Source organism: Argiope bruennichi, chromosome 1 (assembly GCF_947563725.1).
Source record: "Argiope bruennichi chromosome 1, qqArgBrue1.1, whole genome shotgun sequence".
Lineage (NCBI taxonomy): Eukaryota > Metazoa > Arthropoda > Arachnida > Araneae > Araneidae > Argiope > Argiope bruennichi.
This window is the reverse complement of record NC_079151.1, coordinates 94,744,296-94,765,134: the sequence shown is the minus strand read 5'-3', so window position 1 is coordinate 94,765,134 and position 20,839 is coordinate 94,744,296. Positions and strand designations below refer to the sequence as shown.

The window sequence follows — 20,839 nt, the reverse complement described above, 5'->3', positions numbered from 1 at the left end:
AATAATACATCAGAAGTTAAACTAATATGATATAAGCATGAAGTGATTACTTAGAAAATTAATATACTGCACAGAAATAAAAGTGAACACATTATTAAAAATTTATTGTCCTTAAATGCATAACTTTATTTCTGATTTTTTTAATACATAACTTTATTTCTGATTTTCTGTAATTAAGATACTTATAGAAATTTACGTAATGATGAGTTCAGATTTAATTTTAAGAATTTCAAGCTTGTTTATTTTGCAATAATTTATTTATTTGCTTATTTTTCAAATTTAGAAGCTTTTTTGGGTGTTATTTTTAGATTTTTTTTACAGTGGTGACAATTCTTAGTTTATTAGTATATACATATAATTGGTAAATTGAAACTAGCCAATTGCCCACCAGTTATCCTCAAATATTTGCCAAAATTCTTTAATAAGGCTAGAATATAACTTTAATTATTTTATTTGTGTCTATTTTTTTAAACAATGTATGCATTCGTAGAATAATCAACTCATCATATTAAAAAGATTCCAAATTATAACGTAGACAGAGTTAGAATGGACAATAGAATAATCATTAAAGAATAAAAATAGAAGTGATTGCTTCATGAACTTATAAGGTACAATTTGAGGTGCGAATTATTAGATTATATGATTTTTGTTCCGTTTTCTAATACATTTTATAGAAAATGTGGAATATCATCATAATTTGATTTTTTCTCTAATTCATACATCAAAATAAAATGTCTATGGAGGTAAATCGTTCTTGAATAATGATGGAGCTCAAGTAATTTTTTTAAAATCATTTTTTAATCATTGCTAAAGATTTTTCGACAGATGCCACTGCAACCGTTATAGTCAAAATAATTATTATGTAAAAAAGTAGCAAATTTTCGATACAATTTTAGGAAAACCTTTTTTAAAGCAAACATTGAATAATTCTAATAATGTGATCTTGGAAAGCAAAATTCAATGACGACATTGATTTCATTAAATAAATCAATATTGTCTTGGAATACTGCATTTAAAATTTTGCAATATTTGGGAAAATTGAATATTGTTAGATTGTGAATATTTTCCGAATTATGTAGAAAAAAAAAAAAACGTATATCTCATATTTGCAATAAATTTAGTATTTTTTCTTACAAGAAATAAAGGCTTTCTGGATTATCATTAAATAAATCTATATAGTTTATTTGGGATTGATAGACCGTGGAGTATCCAAATCATGTGATAATATTGTTACCAATCAGTAATGTTCCTTTCCAGCATGGCTAGTTCAATCAGTGGAAAGACCGTTTTACGATCAACTCTGTTGGATGTGATCCCAGGGCTTGGCGAAAAACTTGGCGACAAAATAAATGACACTGGAATCTTCCAGAATTTTGGAGATAGAGGCAATAGGAACCGAGATATGCTTGACAGATAGTTTTGAGTTCAAATGTTCAACGAGTTCTCTCTGCCTGAGTGTTTCGAGCTGCTTATCATTGTTGTGCTGTTTGCGAGAAGTGCTGCTGTGTATTTGTTGCCTGGGTATCCGTGACTTCGTGTTAATAAAGTCGTCGCTTGTTACCTAGGCCTGTTGACTGTGCGTCTCCATACACCCACTACAAGCGAACCTGTTAACTTTACGTATTTAGTGGAGGAAGTTCCGTAACAATATTCATATTATATATATATATATTTACAGGCTGATAAATTCCACAAGGTAATCAAAATGCTATATCGACAAATTCTTTTCTAAAACAATATAAGGCGAGAGCATTTTCTCATAGTCTATATTTTTGCTTTCCATTTTTCTATTCGATTCACTACGCTGGGCTATCCATGATTTGGACAGAAAAATCCTGACAAAAGATCAATGTTATATTATTTTCTTAAAATTACGAAGAATAAGTTATATTTTTTCAAAGCATGTTTTCCATGAAATAACGGAATTTAAAAAAATGCTGAGGTCTTTCCATTATGTAAAATCAATCAGTGATGAACGACCTTCACATTTTGGGCGTTTACATCTCCCCTCTCCAAGAGCAGGACTTGAAAATTACACTTTTGTATAAATGTATATACGAAAAAATCACAGACAAAGTTGTCAAATAACTGAATATCTTATTCAGCTGGTAGGAATGCATGATGCATAACTTGTTACTACAACCAGACACGTCTTTCTACATTTTCATCATCATTCCAAAATAGAACAAAATCAATAATTCGTGGTAAATAATTATAACTTCTTTACAATTCTCCACAAAGAGTTCATACAATTGAAACAAGACAGATCGTGCTTCGTCCATCCTTCCGAAAACTGAAGCTCCGTCTTTTTAAGAAACAGTTAATTAAAAACAGATACTTGATTTATAAGGACTGAAAGAGATTCAATGGCTCTTTTAAGAAATCTCATCGCTGCACGTCTTTGCATCTATGGCACTTGAGTGCATATCTTGTTATATCTTTCGAAAACAAATTTTGTTTGTTTCAGAATTAATAAGATGAAGCGTTAACAGATAAAAATTATTTTCAATACAAGCATTCATAAATGCTTTTAAAAAAATCGTCGTATTAAATATTAATTTTTGAACATTTACTTCACGCTTTTTGCATTAAAGTATTCAAATATCTATAAAACTTCTAATTTAAACTAATGAAATTTATTTATAGAAGGGAAGTTAACCAAGAATAATCTAATTTGAAATGCATCGCATTTTTTGGACAGAATCAAAAATGTACTGAGATTTATTGAATAAGAAATAAAATTATCTTTCTCTCTGAAGTAACATACACTCCCTTGATGTTTTTATTAGGGCATTGGTGCTTGAGTATGCTCCTTAGGTTTCATTTTAAGGTTCATTAAAGAAACTTAAAAAGAAAATCTAAAAAATGAAAAATTTAGTTGAATTATTTAAAAAGGAAATGAACTGATATATATCAATTGTATATAAATTGATATTCACTTAATCATTTTCTATCAATATTAAACATTATATAAAATATTAATTACTAGCTGTTAAGTATTACTACTGTTAAAATATTAATTACTAGCTGTTAGCAGCGCATTGCTGCCGCAGAAGAAATAATTTTGGAAATAGCATTTGAAATAACAATCTAGTTTAATTCTGAATGACTAAAAGAATGATATTTATTTTCATGTCAACAATGAATACATTCACAATAAAGGAGAAGCAGAAAAAAAAATATTTATTCTATTTCTCGATTTTATTATTCGAGTGATTTAGGGTAGACAATATATATCTATCGGATTGGTACACAATCGGATGAACACGGCAGCGGTAAAATCGGTACTGCAGCGCATAAAATACGAACAAACAAAAATTCATTTTTATATATTAGCCTATAACCTTTTATATATAATGCCTATAACCTTCGCGCAGGTACAAGCAATAAGCTGACCAAGTTTCATCGCTATTGGTTGAACGGTACGGCAGCGCATAAGGTACGAACAAACAAAAATTCACTTTTATATATTAGATTGGTTTTGTACTATTTATATAAACTACCCTGAATGATTCCCCTAAAACTGTCTAGCATACTCTCTAATAAAGATATTATCACCCTTTCTTTAACATAAAATTGTGGACTCTCGCAAAGCCAAAATGCAACGAGTGCTCAGATTTTTACTTTCTCGTATAAGAGGTATAGTATACGTTAAGCAATTCGAAATCGAAATTTGAATAGCATTTTTGACTTATTGCGTTCACATGCACGCTAAAGAATAGACATACAGACGGTCAACTCGTTGTCTAATTTGGTTCCATATTTCAGCTGATCTACATGTTTTGTGTACTAAATTTAATCTACTAAGCCCTTTAGTATTTGTACTTACCGTGTTCCTTTGTTCTTGACTAACCTGACACTGAATAGATGCCATTTAAAATTTGATAGAACTCTTCAATTTTGGCGCATAAATTCCGTATGCGGACTTTGCACCAAATTTGTTTTGGGGCTTGGGGAGGTCTTAAACATTTGTAAAAATATCAATTTCGTATTTTTTAAAGATTGCAATATTTTCTTTTTGTATACGAGAAAATAGAAACCAAAATCTAAAAGTTGCAATTTTTGTAATCGGACATTATCATGCGGTTATGTTTCGGACTAGAAGTTCGAATCTCCTTTGATTTTTATATTATAAATCACTACACCGCAGAAAAAAAAATCATTGAACAGATTTAAGAAAGATTTTTTTTTCCTATTTTATCTCATATTCATTTTTGTTGTTGTATGTACACATTATCGTTGCCATATAATTAAGAGCAAACCTTAAAATAAAAATAGACGAATCGGCAATTTCAGTAGAAAGAATTTTGTTTCAACTAGAGGGGCAAATTTCCCTTTAATTTTTTTTTTTTTTAATGACAAGATAGGACATTAAAAGTCCTCACAAGATTTTTCACAAAATTCGATTTCAAACTTCTTAAATATTTATACAGAGCTTGGTTATAAAGATATTTCTTAGTTATTTATATGAATAATTTTAACTGAATCTATAATTAAATGTATATATGTCTTTAAATAATTCACTTTACATTTTGAATCCGATTATCGTGTAAATAAACTTAATATTAACTACGAATTATAATATATATAATTATGAAAAAGAGGGCGCATGCTTTGAATACAAACATGTCAACTGAAATAATCTGTACTAAGCAAATATTTCTTCAGTTTTTTCATACTAACGTGCAAAATTGAAGAGAATCAAAGACTACTCCGAAAGAACTTTGTAGTTTTGAACGAATATCTAGATTCCATTTAGATCAACATCATATTACAAGGTCCTCTTGAAATGAAGAATTTTTTTATAATAATAAAATATTCTAAAAATTGCATATATATCGATGGAAAAAAAAACCATTACATATATGCAACTATTTGACAAAATTAATTATATAAAAACAAAATAAACAAATAATTATAAAATAACTCACAAACTTTCGTTTTTTAAAATAAAATGAAGGATAAAAAGATAACATACCTAATATGGGAGAATGATTTTTAAAAATAATAGGAATAATTTTTAAAAAATTACATGGGATCAATCGAATGTTTTAAAAACCATGTATTTTAAAACTAGAAATAAAGAAAAAAAATCAAGGGATTACAAGCATTAATACTGTTTACGCCAAATTCAACATTTTATTTAATAAGGGAATTTCAGAAATAATTAATCATTAAAGTTGCTTGAGAAATTTTATCAATTTATGGATTAGTCAGAAATAATATGCTTCTACTCAGATGTAAAAGCTACATGTCTTGAATTCTGCAACCTTTTTTAATTCTTCAGCTTCTAAAAAATTAGTTAAAACGAAACAATCACATGCCGTTTATAGAGACAAACTTATCCACGTATGCAGAATAAGATTACTTGAGAACTTGATAGTGGGTACTTTTCTGCTATAATGCATTAACTTGACTCAGTATTCCAATTTCCATCTCTCAGATGTATAGGATAAAGTTGATATAGAAAGCATTCAAAGGCATGAAATTCAACATCTGTTATCTAAATAAGCCAATTCCTGTTTTCCATCATATCCTGTTCTTAACGAATACTGACAATCGACTGCAAGTAAGTTTCAATTGATTTTTCATCTGTTTCAAGTTTGTGGTGAAATCGTTCCCATATCTTGTGTCAAAACCTTGTATGTGACGTATATTTATCTTGAAACATATCAATATTTTTATATGCCTTATTTTATGCATCTAAACCATGAATGTGGTGTTTAGTATTAACTGTTTATCATGAAAGTTTAATGAAGCATCATTTCTACAAAATGGATGAACAAAAAGGAAGGCCTTTGTCTTGTAGGAATAATCACGTTCGATTCTTGCTTGATTTCAAACATTTGCTTATCATCAAGAATGCAAAATAGCACATGCAAATGTGTCATTATTTGGCATTCCCAAATACGTGTCTAAAAAAAAGTTGATGTTGAAATCTTATTATATATCTTCAGTATACTTTCATTGAAAGTGTCATGTTTCGTTAAGGTAAAGACTCGAATCGAATTCGTAAAATTCAAATATTGAACTTTAGATTAGATATTTTATTAATGTATAATTATGGATTCCTCATTCAAATTTGTTTTCTTTGCAGAGATTGAAAGTTCGCATAGTTTCTCCTCCAACCACCTTCAAACAGAAAAAAAAAATCTAATCAGAACAAGGTTTTTCTCAACTTCCAGTATAAAAATATTCTTTTGCGTCTCTGAATTGGCTCATGCAGGATGAAACATTAAAAAAAATTGCCACGTTAGAGTTACAGTTTAAAATACATCATGTATTAAAGTACAAATACAAAATACTAATATTCTTACACAAAAATAAAATATGTGTGATCCGAAGAATATGACATTTCCTAGTATCCACAAATTACGGGGAAAACATGTAACGCTAAAACAGCATGAAATCATGATTGTCTTTTAGAAATTATTCTGAATTTGGCATGTTTAAAGACGTATTGAATTCGTTTGTTTTCAGATTTCATTCAGCAATCAGAATAAATAATTCCATGATTCAAAATAAATGAAAAAATACGTTACATGCTAGTTTTTATGTAGCTTTTTAATTAACACACCAGCAATAGGAGTGGTGGTAGCACACAGCCTCAACCAATCACAATTTCCGAAACATGACAAAGAACTGAATATTTAATAATACACGAAAGATTTGATCTGATTTTAATTTACCATAAAGGAATATAGATAAAACCAGAGAGGAAACTGAATCAAGGAACTATATATTCTGAATATTGAAAGAATTTGAATTGAATATGAAATTTTAAACTTACCAATCTCAGATTAATTATGAGAAGAAAACTATGATCTCATGAATGTGACATTATGTGTTTGTCTTCAAATTTATGGACACTAGATTATATGAGACATCTTTCAATTTCTCATAATTCAATTTATCGCCAGGATTTTATGTTTGTACTTTAAATCATAATGATCGATGTATTTTGATAGATTAACTTTTTAGCTGTAAGATTTAATACATATTTCTTCTATTTATCCCAAAATAATCTTTGGAAATCGAATTATTCATTTCTTTATTATAATTATTTTAAATGTTTACTTTACAATAAGCTAAATAATGTGTAATAATTGTAATTTAAATCAGAAATATAAATGAAAAAATTTAAAAAAATCTTCCTATAATTTCATTATTCGTAGCCAGTCATGCAAATACTCTTTTTCAATAATCTCTTATAAATATATAAATCATTAATTTCATCAAATTCCATTCTGTTCATTCATCAGAACTTTGAATACTTATACATGTCCTGAGAATTGCTTCTTTTTTTCTTATTTTATTTTCGAACTTTCCAATTATTCTCTGCACATTTAATGCTTTTAGCGTGCCACAAATCAAATAAGTTGCAAAATTAATCGAATTGTCAAAGGCGTCTTTTTTTGTATAGATTCAGTTTTAACTTTTTTTAATACATAATCTAAATTTTGTTGATTATAATTAATTTATGTTATGTGTAATTCTTAGTATCGATGTAAAATCATCAAGCTTTTCAAATTAACTGTGACAATACGGTTTTGCACTCCGCATTTTAGATTCACCCACTGTTGCTCTTCCTATAACTTCTAAAGAAAATGTTAAAAAAGTTTAGGTTTTAAGTTTCCTAAGAAAAAAAAAAGAATTTTAAAATCTTGCAGATTTTTTTCATCGTGGTGGATTCTATGAACCAGTAGACCGGAATTAAGAATTGTTATAGCGATTAAATACATTTCGAGTTGATAAATTAGTCATCAAAAATTTTCAATTCTTCTATAATAAGAAATATTTACTATATTAGCGAATTAATTTCCAAATAAGCCGAAAATTATTTTTTATTCAGAAATTATTCGGTTGGCAGACGATTTTTATTTCATCTTGAATTCCTTTTGTCTTTCTGACATACCACTTAAAATTATTATCTAATCAATTTCTTCCTGCTGAGTAGAGAAAAAAAAATATGCACACTTACTTGTTTTTTTTTTTTTTTTCTTATTACAATAGCGCTATCATACTTTTATTTAGAGATTAATAAAAAAAAAGTAGAACAAAAAAAATCTTTGGAACCACTCCTTTCGGAACTGCCAATCACAAACGCAGGAAGTATGACGCTCTTCACTCACAGCAAGAAAAGAACACATTCTGAATCGAGGAATGCTTCGCTTCTTTTCGATTCACACGCCGCATCGTGTTCACGACCACAAAATAAACAATAGCAAGTTAATCCTACTACTTTTAGAATCATGATTTTGGCGGGAAGCTTGTTCTTTGCGGCTCTGGCTGTATTATTATTCGCCGCGATGACGGACCATGCGGTAGACGCTATGTTTAGCACCTTAGGTTTCATTGTGGTCATTGTATATACTGCAAATGTTATTACTAGATGGATTCTGTCTATTTTGCCGAAGGAAGTGGTTTCTCCGGCTGGAAAAGCTGTGATTATTACGGGTAAGATTTTTTTAATAATTTATAAAATTAAATACTGGAGTGATCTGGTTATTTGCACTTAATTTTTAAAATTATTTTTACAAAATTTATCTTGAAAAAAAATTAAGAATTTTGAATCAGTAAAAAAATTTTCTAAGCTAATTGTGTGTAAAATATAGTTATGAATATTACTTTTTTTAATGTTCAATGGACAGAATTCTTTGCTTTGAGACGAGACTTTAAAAGCAAACCCATTAATATCATAAATATTTTTAATTTAAAATATTTATGGTAATAGTTGTTTTTAAAATTGATTGATTAATTGGTAATTATTAATTAAATATTTCCATGACACAATTTTTGAAAAATATCTCCACAATTTCAGTTTAAGACTTCGATTTTTTTTAACATTATTCGATGATCATTATCAATTCACTATTTAATCGATTTTGGATTTAAGTATTTTGTAGTACTAGATATGCGCATTATGAGGTATTTCGTTTAATTACATTAAAGTTTAATTTCAAATTTAATCAGCAGGTTAATAATTTAATAACCTTAATTTAATTTTTTATTTAGGATTTTTTTTGCTTAATTTTTTTAATAGGTATATCAAAGGAAAAATGAATTAAATAATAAAATTGTTGAAAAATTAACAATAAATGTTAATTATTATTTTTCTTATTTAAAAATAAAAACATTTTATTATGATATTCAATACAATAAAAATAAGTAATAAATTATACTTTAGATAATGACTTTAATACTTCATCGTGAACGCACATTGAAATCCTAATATTTCATAACTGAAAGTTTTTATTTTTATTTTTTGGCATCCAAAATCTGTCAGCAGCCTTTCCCCAATTAACGACCTTAAGCAGCAAAAAAGTCGGAAATCCTTTATTGTGCAAAATGATAATTTATAGTTCTATTTTGGTTTTAAATAACATAATATTTCCATAAATTACCAAATTAAAAAAATAAATAAAGAAAAAAAGCAGAGTGATAGAATGAAGTTTCATATAGAACATCTTATGAACGGAGTTCTTATTTTTAGAGTAAATAAATTTGTAATATATTTCGGAATCAAAAAGATTCATAATTGAAAATATCTGCCTTTTTTTTAAAAAAAAAAAAATCCTTTTAAAATGAATACGATATCACAAAAGAAATTATATACTAGTAAATATACATTGATAAAATAACTAAAATTAAAATGTTACGCTATTCAGAAATTTTTATTGCAAACTAAAGATTTGTCTTAGAATGGAGCTGTATCTAGAAAAGGATGTATATTTTGTATTAAAGAGGAATTATATATATTTGTGAGAGAAAGAGTGAGTGAGAGAAAGTTTCCATGCTCAATATGACAGAATCACCGCGCCATTGTAGAACTTTTATTCCGAACACATTTTTCTCATTTACATAAATAAATAAATAAAACAACGCAGGAATAATTTCTGTGTTTAAGAGTTCGCGAAAGCAAAATGTTATTTGCCACTACATTTTTAATCGAATAATTCTGATTCCGATTTTATTCAGCTAACTATTATAAGAATCACATTCAAAATCTACACTATTATAAGAATCAAATAAATGATCGATACATTTTTTTTAAAGAATTTCTACTGTTTTAATCTTAATTTATTTATCTTTATTTTATTTTTAAAATTGACTCTTAAGTGATATATCAGAAATGACGTACATATCAACAAATTAAACTTGAAATTGTTGCAATGCACGTGACTATAACTCTAATAGTTTAAACAATGAAAAATATTACAATAAAATAATTTTTAAAAATTTATTAAAATTAAAGAAAAAAATTGAACACAAATAATATTAATATTACTGAAAAGCTTGTTTCTTAGAAAAATTCAAATTGATGTAAAATTATTTTTATGTTATAATATATTCTAACGTGGAAGGAACGTTAAAATTTTAGTTACTTTAGTTGAAAATTGACACAATTTTGAGTTATCCATTTCCGGTGAGTGCCTTCTACCCAAAAAGTATCTAGGTGACAAGTTCGATAATTTTTTTTCTTTTTCTGTACAACCGATAGTAAAGCCGCATTGGAAACTTCGCATGTCGATATCTCTATTTATAGATATCGACATTTGTGCTGACTTATAAAAATTATCGTATTAATCCATCGGTAATGGTTTCCCCCAAACATTTTCGCACTCTAAATAAGCCCTTTCCCTTCTTACCGCATAAAATTGCGACCTACGACAAAACCTTAAACGTCACCAGTGCTCAGATTATTATTTTCAGAATCTCATATGATGAGAATTGTCGAAGAAAGAAAATCGAAAATATATTTTGGACGTTTTATTTCGACCGATTAAAATCAAAATTTTCACGTAGAAGTACAATTGTAATCACAAGATCGCATACCAAATTTCATTTATTCAAGCCAATTTGTTTTAGAGTCATCAAGTTTACATACAGGTCAAAGAATGGACCAACTTCTGCTCTTTGATAGATTTGATTAAAAATTTGATAAGAGTCTATATTTTAAATGATTAAATTGCGTTCTTTGTTTAGTTTAGTTATATTAACGTCCCGTTTGAAGCAACAGTAGGGCTATTTTGAGACGGACCTCGTAATTTTGAAACGTGGTCAGATGACGAGGACGACACCTGAGCTGGCACCCCCCTCTCCACACCACACCACATCACATCAGCGGGAGGACGTTTCGTCAGGACGGATTTAACGTGCAACAGACCCCCTTACACGGTGGTTCTTCGGTGGAATCGGGTCTCGAACCTGAAACCCTCCGGCGCCGGGACCTTACCACCAGGCCACCGCGGCCCCAAATTGTGTTCTAAATAATTTATCTAAGTTGTTTTACTTATATGTATGTAAAAGTACAGACCTACAGACAGTTAACCACTTTAGGAATTTTGTTCCATATTTGAAAAGTATCAATATTTTACATGTTAAACCTATAGGCCAAATTTTATCCATATAGTCGTGTGCGTTTTGCAATTGTGTTCACTATACTCTGACAGAATTCCTCGGAAGGGATTTCATTCAAACCTTAATAGAAATCTACATATTTGATGTGAAAACCACATATTAAATTTCTCTTGCCTATCTGGCAGCGTTTCTGAGTTGTCGTATTTACAGACAGACGGACATAATTCCGAGAATGTAATTTTCGGATTCCGGAAGGTCTAAGACATGAAGATTCGTTAAAATTTCAAGTTCGATTTTTTTTTTTCGATTGCAATATTTTATCTTAATTTTACTTTCTCGTGTACTAGAAAGTAGAAATGTTGAGAAAATATTGCTTAAGAAAAGAAATTTTATTACACAAATGCTCCAATTGGAATAGTAAAATATAATTTTAGTAGCATTTTGAATTTTCAAAAATTTTCATTTTTTTTCTGTAATAGTAAGTTATTTTTTTCCCAATGTATATTAGTTTAGCTAGGTCACGTGTAAGAATCCATATACTTTAAGAAAATCCACAAATAATAAACGATCTGCCATAGCTTTTCCGACGTAAAATCCTGCATTCAGAAGAAGTTGCTGTTAGGTACTTTTTTACTAGAATTACATTTCACGCACGTGATAAAGCTGTTGTTTTCAGAAAAAGTGTCTAATCTATCCATTTCTAATGCAGGAGAAAACAGTTTGTTTGGGTAGTTTTCAATAAACTTTAGAGCCTCACCAGGCCATTTCCTAAAGTACCAAGGATGAGAAAAAGTATCGTATCCAACCTTTCTATAGTTATTTTTTTTCAATGGTTCAAAATTCATCAAAAATTAAGCTCTGAATATTTAAGGAAGAATATATTTTGTTTTAATAGATAAAGTTTCACTTAAATGAAAAGTTTAAGTAGCATCATTTATATTATTTTACACAGTTACTAATATGCAACTATTTTCTTTTCCTTCATGAATTCATAGGTAAGGTAAGAGAAAAAGAAGTTTTTGAAAACACACTTTTATTAATATGCTAAAAAGTAAAATTTTTTAAAAATTCAATTATTTTTTTTACTTTGTAATTTCTAATATGTCATGCAATTTTATAAATATCATAGATTTTGAAATCAATTTTTGTCTCAAATTCACTACCAGCTAGAAGTCACTCACAGAATAAAAATTTAATTAAATAAATTTATTTATTAATACTTAAAAATTGAAAAATATTACAATGTTGTATTGTCATTGAGAAAACGCAAGTATACAAAATTTGAAGGGGAAAAAAAAGAAAGAAAGAAAGAAAAGTAGTGAAATTCGAATACAAAATTCTGTCTAAACAGTTAATAAAGTATAGTACAAATCAAGTTAAATAAAGGTGTACTACAAAACAGACATTTTTTTACAAGAATGTCTATTGCTCTAATTCTTTTTTTCCCCCAAATTTGAAAGTGAAAGTGCATCTTATTGATTCTTCCCTCCATCGTTTCCTTTTCATTTGAATTTTCCCAACCCCACCTACAACTGGGTGCAGTTTGTAAAACCCAGGTTCCCAATGAGATAACATAGATATTGAACAAACAATCAGGATTTCAAGAATGAATTATTCCCTGAAAAAATATTTCCTGATACAGCAGAATCTATCATAGATAGTGAATTTGAAAGTGTTGTAGAATTTCCCCATTCTTTAAAGGTGTAATATCCTCAGTATTAATATCCAGGTACATTTCCGATAAGGATGAGCCGGATTTCGATTGATTCCGATAAGGAATCAAGTGAAACTCAAAATTTACACATCTGTTACCTGTTGCATCTGAAAAATAGGGATATAGCCAATACATCTGACGCACAAAATGAAATAGTTCATGTCACACCATATCTTGAATTCAAAATTCCGTCGAATTGTTAATCAAAATCCTTGAAATTGTTTGACGCAAAAAAAATTAAGTGTAATTGTTTTACTTTCAATCCTCTTTAAATGGAAGTTTGAATTACTTTGTATATCGGAAGTTTATAATTAAGGTTTCACTTTGAAACTCTTATGAAATGATAACTGCAGGACTACAAGTTATCAAGCTTGAAAATGATATTGCAGTAATCATATCCTCCAAAAATAATTAATACATAAGTCTACCTCGAATAAATTACACAGTATGCCTTATTCAGGATCGAAGATTTCGATTTTCTGAACACATTAGTATTTATGCTTATTCACAGTAATATATACCCCAAAAAACGCAAATTTGCATTACATATCGTCCTTTTTGTATCCTTTATTGTAGAATTTACAACCGTTTTCTTAATCTTTGAAAGACATTTATATCCTCCTAGTGTTGCCATCAGTGTGATAGAAAAGAACGGCATTCATAGAAAATAAAATTGATGAATGGGATCAATTATTGAATCGAGTTCGTAGAAATATTAAACTTAAGTTATGTTATCCGTTCAAGAAATTCAAGATTTCATTGCATTAATAATAGAAAAATTTATTACTGTCGTAGCATACTTACCATTTCACGTCAAATGGGATTACTTTTCAGTTTTGAACATAAAATGCTGCATTCATTATTCTTATAAAATAAGATTTGTTAGCATTTTTGTATGTATAAATAAATCATCAGAGAGAAACTTTATGAAACGAACAGGAAAGAATAACAAATGCTGATATTCATTCTTGGAACATCTTAATCTGTTTAAATTTATCCATCCATTAGTCAAAATGGGACCGACATTATACATATATGTATATAAGCAGAATTTGGTTGCGATATATTTATTTCTAAATTTATTTGTCAAATTCTATTGCATTACTCTTCTTGTTTTCTATTCTATTCTATTGCACCGTCTTCTGTGTTTTTATAGCAGGTGTATAATTAGACCACATTTCTTAGAAGAGCCATATATGGTAGTACTCATCATTTGTTCCATAATTATCACTGTAGTGAAAGCTTATAAGCCAGTTAACAGCTACGCTACACGGGCAATTGCTTTTGTATTGTGATCATGTTACTCGGCTGCGAACCACAAAGTCCCAGGTTTTATCCTCGCTCATATCAATCGCCACATTGGTGACCTCGGACGATGAACTTTCAACCTTCGTACAGCTGTTGTGATGCCATCTGCCCACAGCAACCCAAAGTCGTCAGACTCACTTTGCCGCAGCAACACAAAATCGTCAGACTCACTTGACGCAACAGCAACCACTCACCCACACACGCTCACCATAATGCTTGGCGCTACTCAAATGGGTACAGGCGCATTAAACTCAACAGCCATGATACATAATCACTCATAAGCCATATCGTTCGACTCACTGGAGGGAGAGTCTGTGGTGAAAGCTTATAAGCCAGTTAACAGATACGCTGCGAGGGCAGTTGCTTTTGTATTGTGGTCATGTTACTCGGCTGCGAATTACAAGGTTCCAGGTTCTATCGTCGCTCATCGCCCTCTACCCTCTCTAAATGCATGTTACGAAAGTTTGTAGATCCACCTTGCAACCAAATCTCATCTTATGCAACAGAGGAATTTTATGCTGATTGAAACTGTGGCGGTTAATTGGAAATGGTTACATGAGAAGAATTTTACCAACAAGATTATTGGTTAACTTTGTCCTATTTGGATCGCAAATATGTAAGAGATTTGAATTATATTTGTGTGTTAATTGCAGAGAATTGGCGAATAACAGTTAAGAAATATAGATTTTTGGTGTGAATCTAGCGTTTTTACTGAATCTAGCATGCTATTTTGAGGATTAATTTCTGAAATGTGGTTTATAAGCATGCAGAAGTTTATATCTCGCTACGAATTTGACAAGTAGGCCTACAAATTTAGTATTTAATGTTTTGATAAGCTGCGAATTAAGAATAAAATAGTCAAACCAATTTTAGATAGTTTGAAAAACCTTGAAAGTTTTAGCAAAATCTTATTGCAAAAATTGATGATGATGGTAATTTTTGGACAATGATAACATTTTCAATAATTATAATTTTTATGCTAATCGCTGTGGTTTCACAGTTTTTACTATCATCTTAAATGAATCTGAATGATTCATTTCGAAAATGCATTTTTCGAAATGAATCGTATTCTGGTGTGGCTTCGGACACTTGTTCTATGCAAAAAAATTATTTAAATATAATCTTTATATTGGTTTGGTATTTAACGTATATATAAAAGAAAATGTGTGAAAAAATACAACAATTAATTTTAATTTGAAACAGTTTACAGTGATCTTAATAACTCTGCACTTTTCACTGTATTAGATGTGAACTCTTCATTTACGTGACCTTCTTCATAGAAAAAGGAGAGTGTTACAGTGTGACCTTACGGAGAAAAAGGCGTGCTATGTCTGAAGGATGCTGCAGCATTGCGCAAATGAGTTTATTTACTATACCATTTATTTAATTTGTGTCCCAATTAGCGATGTTTCATGAACGATGGGATTCAAATGTAATGAACGTTATCTCAGTGGCATATCAAAGCTGACTGTAATTGCTGTTAGTATGTTGACAGTCCGAATACGTATCATCTGTCAGGGTGTCTTTTATTTGCAAGGTAGGCAGACAACTCCTAGCGAACTGGGTATCTTGTTATTCTTAATAATGAGTTTTATTTTGATTCAGTTCTATTTAATTCAGCTTCAGTTATTAGAAATTTTTCTGAATTCCAAATAAGCTGCATCTGTCTTTTTTTCATTCGAATCGAATTACACTTTTCTAAGATGGTTCATAAAGCTCTTCCAGCCTACTAATGATGAAAAAGTTATTTTCAATATAATTTGAATTATATAATCTCTGTAATGGTCAGTTTGTACAGCTAATTTATTAAAATCGTTAATTCTTTGCATATTGGCTATTAGAAAATTTTCCCGTTCGTCAAACAAAAATATCGAAATCGCTTTCTTACGTGCGGACTCCAGATAATTTATTAAACAGGAATAATTTGAAAGAATGTTTTTGATACACACACACACACACACACACACCACACACACACACACACACACACACACACACACACACACACACGCACACACACACATATTTGCAGATGCGCAGCCGAAAAGAAGAAACTTTTGAAGTTTTAAAACTTAGATTTATTTCACTAAGGGAGGCATTTTATGTACAAGAAGCGATGATAAATCTGACGTCCGTTTACATCACGATACAAGTGCAGAAGAGATCAACATTTTTCCCGTCAGTGGTTTTACTAAGAGATTTTGATAGGGATTTCTTTGACACGTGTAGGAAAGAGAAATTTATATATATAAAAATATTTTAAGCATTACGGATTGTTATCCCTTCGTTTTGTGTCAAATCGTTGTTTTAATCGTTTGAGAAAAACGTGTTTAAAGCAAAAATTCGATTTTTGGATACTATTAAACGCATACCAGAAATTAATCTCCAAAAAAAAAAACTCGCTAAGAATGACACGATAGATTAAGCTAAAATGCTAAATTCACGCCTAAGGTTAATATTTCGTAACTATAGCACGCCAATGCCTTGTAAGGTGTTCTCTGGCGTGACAAGTTTATTAAAGAATACAAGTTTATTAGCAAGAAAGTGTTGAGGAGACTATTCCTGCTGGTTACTTTTGGAAAATAATTGATTTGATTTTTGTCATTCAGAAACTCATTAATCCCTTTCGCAATAAATAAATAAATCTTAATATAAAATTATTCACATTTTACTGTCGTATTTTTTAATTCGATTTTTCATTAAATGAGATGGGAATAAAAGATAAATAGTTCGATTTCCGAATAAAAATTTCCCAAATCGAACGATTTAGAATTGTGTATCGGGTATAAAGGTATGTGTCGGTTTAAATTTCGAAACGGGAAGTTGTAAAAATAATTTTTATTATACAAATGACTCATAATTTAACTTATTATCTAGATACATCCATATTTAAGGATTCACAATTAATCAGGAAATATGTTCGGAAAATTATTAGTCAACTTTCATTGCATTTCAAATCCTGTTAGTTTTTGTTTTAGGAGAACTACTGGAACGGACGGAAGAGCAATTATAATAGATTTTGTTTGCGGAAGTACTTCCTGCATTGCTAAACATTATCTATATTGATAGATATTTGATGTTGTTTATATATATATAGATATCGATGAATTTGAAATTTCTCTTAAAATTTATTTCGATTCAGGTATTAAAAATGTGTTCGTTAAAATTTCCTGAAATTCAACGAAAACGATTGTACAATATCGCACTAGATTAAAATAGATTTTTTGTCGTTGTACAGACAAATGTTTTAACATATATCCATATTTGGGAATCCATACGATTGTAACAAATCTAATTAAAAATAAACATATGTTCTCGAATGCATATTCTTACAACGAGAAATAATGAGCAATAATATTATATTAAGTGATAGCCTGCTTTTTTTAGACCGCTTGGATTTAATTCAAATTTTGCTTTAACACGTTACTCTATCGTGTAATGCTCTATTTTTACTAATCTTAAACTGTCAGCTTCTAATGGGTTTTTTTAAAATAGGGTTGTTAACACATTACTGCACAAATGGTGGCAAATTCAAATCTTGCGTTAATTTTGGAACAACCTTTATTTCAAAAATAGGAAAAGACGGCAGTATCGTTCCAAGACTTTGTTTATATTGTTTTATTTTAATGCACCAAAATTCCCTGAAAGTTGAATTTAACGAATTAACTCAATCTTGAATATTAACCAGAAGCAGCTTTAACGAATTCTTTTGCCGAATTCTTCCAACCAGACAAATATGGTATTCGGCCTTATAATACGCCCAATATAATTATAGTTTTTCTACTTCTTCTGCTATTTTCACTAAATATGGATTCTAGTCACTTACTTTTCGCTCACGGTCGTCGGAATATTCGCTTCACAGACAAATGTAGGAGGGAAACTTAGACAATTATACATGAGTAATTGTAGAATCATCATCGTTAATAAAATTGGAATGGAGTAGAAAGAATAAATTTATAGTTAACAACCAGATCGAGTTTCTATAAATGTAAAAACTGTTATTCTAATGTTCGTGTTGCTCAACAAAGAGAAAGTATTAATATTAAAACAATTTAGATAAAAAATGTTTGAGATAAAATTGGATAATACTTTAATTAAAAGTCATAAATTAAAAAAATGGTAGGTAAAAAATAATATTAAGGTAAATAGTTTTTCTGGGATAAGCAAGTTTCAAACAGTCAAGATTCAAAGTTTTATATTTTTACATCATTTTACAGCCTTTGTAATATTTTTTCCTTCAAATATAGAAAATAAGTGGATATAGTTAAGCATTTAGAAATTTATAATCTTTTGGTAGATTTTGGATTCTTCTCTCTACAAGTGAATAATGTGCTATGCAAGATATGAAGTGCAATTATCTAATTAAAATAATCAATTTAGATTTTTTTTGTAATTTTTTTATGAAAATAGCTGTATTTCAATCAACATACATTGAAGTTGGTTCTTAATTACAAATTACATCTCAAATTATTTCAACAATCTGGAATAAATTAGACTATTTTATTTAACTTTCATCGTTGGTTTCAAAAACAGATATCAATGTTCTGTTACGAACGTTTGACTGAATCACCGATTTCTTTTTCTCCATCGAAATTATTTATTAATTAATAATTAATTAAATTATTATTTATTGATTCTTCATTGACGAAATTTATTAATTCCATATGCATAATTTGTCTGCAAAATGCGGCAGAGAATATCGTTTGCTTTTGTAATATTTTAAATGAGAAAAGATTAAAAAAGACATGATATCATACTTTACGAGCCTAACTATTGAATATCTTATCAGATATTCTATGATTTCTCACTTTTAATTAAATTTCGGAAACTGAACAGAAATGAGATTCAATATGTTAAACTTCTGCTTATTTAGAAGTTCGCAAGAGTGTGTTTTAATTCTAACCAATGAAAGTGCCAAGAATTTTTATATTTGTTCGGTAAAATTAATCTACGGTTTCCTATTAACGATTCTTTTTAATCTTTTGATAATTTTCCTATTAACGATTCTTCTTATATAGACCCACATTTACACATTTACACATTTGCTACTATATGCAAATTATGATTACTTTACAAGATAAAAAAAAATTGTTATTGCAACTGTACCTGTACTCACTTTTAAAAAGTTGAATTATTATGAGATATTTTTTTATTGATTGATCTGATCTAAATTGTTATTTTATTTCTTATTTGAAACAATTTTCTAGGAATTGCATCGTTTGTTAAAGCAACTGAATACAAATTTGAAAAAAATTAACATTATCTAGTTATATTTAAAATGCATATATTTTTTTATATGTTGTTGGAAGTTAAAAATAAATTGCATTCAGAATTTTTTATTAAAAAAATTTTAAAAATTTTATTCAAGGAAATTTCAGGCAGAATGAAAGTAAATTATTCTTTCACATAGTTATGGTTTATCATGAACTAGATACTATCAGATACTTTTTATCTCCCATTCAAAAGTAAAAAGAAAAGAAAAGAATACATTTTTGCTGTTTGATAAGGTCTGAATCCAAAGTATTTTGTGTTGATAAAATTTGGAATGTTTGATTTGGAACATCTACGGTTCTAAATAAATGGCAGATGTTAAAACTGTCATTGAAATTTTTTATAATTTTAAGGACAAATGATAAGCTATCTTTCATATTTATACGTTATCAATTTATTAGCATACACGCCTAGTTTGAAATTATCAACTACTTTGATATTGTACTAAATTTTTTTTTATTTATATTGGGTTACATATTTATTTCCATTTTTTTAAAAAAATTATATTTAAATTTAAAATTAGAATTATCGTAACTGACTACATTTTGTTGCTGAATAGCGATTGGTTTTAATGTGGTCTTTTTATTCGTATATTTTAAATATCACCATTTTCTTTTTTTATGTCATTCATTTATACTAATGAATTTAACGATGGATATTCTTTTTTGGCTAGAAAATCACTTTTTCGGTTTGAAAAATGATCAAGTAATATACATTCAGTTCAAATTAAATAGAATGTGCATTACTTGTATTTATATTGAGTATAAAAAGGAAAAAATATATTTCATATGCCAGGTTTTTTATTACCTGATCTTTCAAAACTTTTAATTTTCATCGTTTCCAAGTTTATCATTTTTATTTATTTTCAGGAGTTGGAAAGATTCATTTCTTAATAAAACAAACATTTTTCTAGCACTGCTTTCCGACCATGTTAATAATTCGTTTCAGTAGAATTGAAAATTCAATAATTTAAGACAGTTTAAAAAATTCAGATTTGATTAGTTTTGAAATTTATAGATGTAAAATTTCGAAAAATTTAAATAAAAACAATACTTATATTAAAAACAACATCACAACACATTCTTATCTGCCATTCGGTTTATTTTGAATAAGTTTTGTTGGATTTAGATTATTTTCTTATTTTTTTACCTCATAGCATTAACAGATACACAGAATATCATATTC

At 28.7% G+C, this 20,839-nt stretch overlaps 1 protein-coding gene across 1 annotated transcript in view; it reads left to right on the top strand.

Annotated features, from left to right (window-relative positions):
• Nucleotides 1–8,102: 8,102 nt before the first annotated feature.
• The window catches only part of LOC129963899 (17-beta-hydroxysteroid dehydrogenase type 6-like), a 59,057-nt gene continuing 46,320 nt past the window's right edge, over nt 8,103–20,839 (top strand). Inside the window, exon 1 of the mRNA XM_056078490.1 lies at nt 8,103–8,457. Within this exon, the coding sequence (XP_055934465.1) occupies nt 8,253–8,457 (205 nt within the window). The 5' untranslated portion in view covers nt 8,103–8,252. The remainder of the gene's footprint in view (nt 8,458–20,839) is intronic.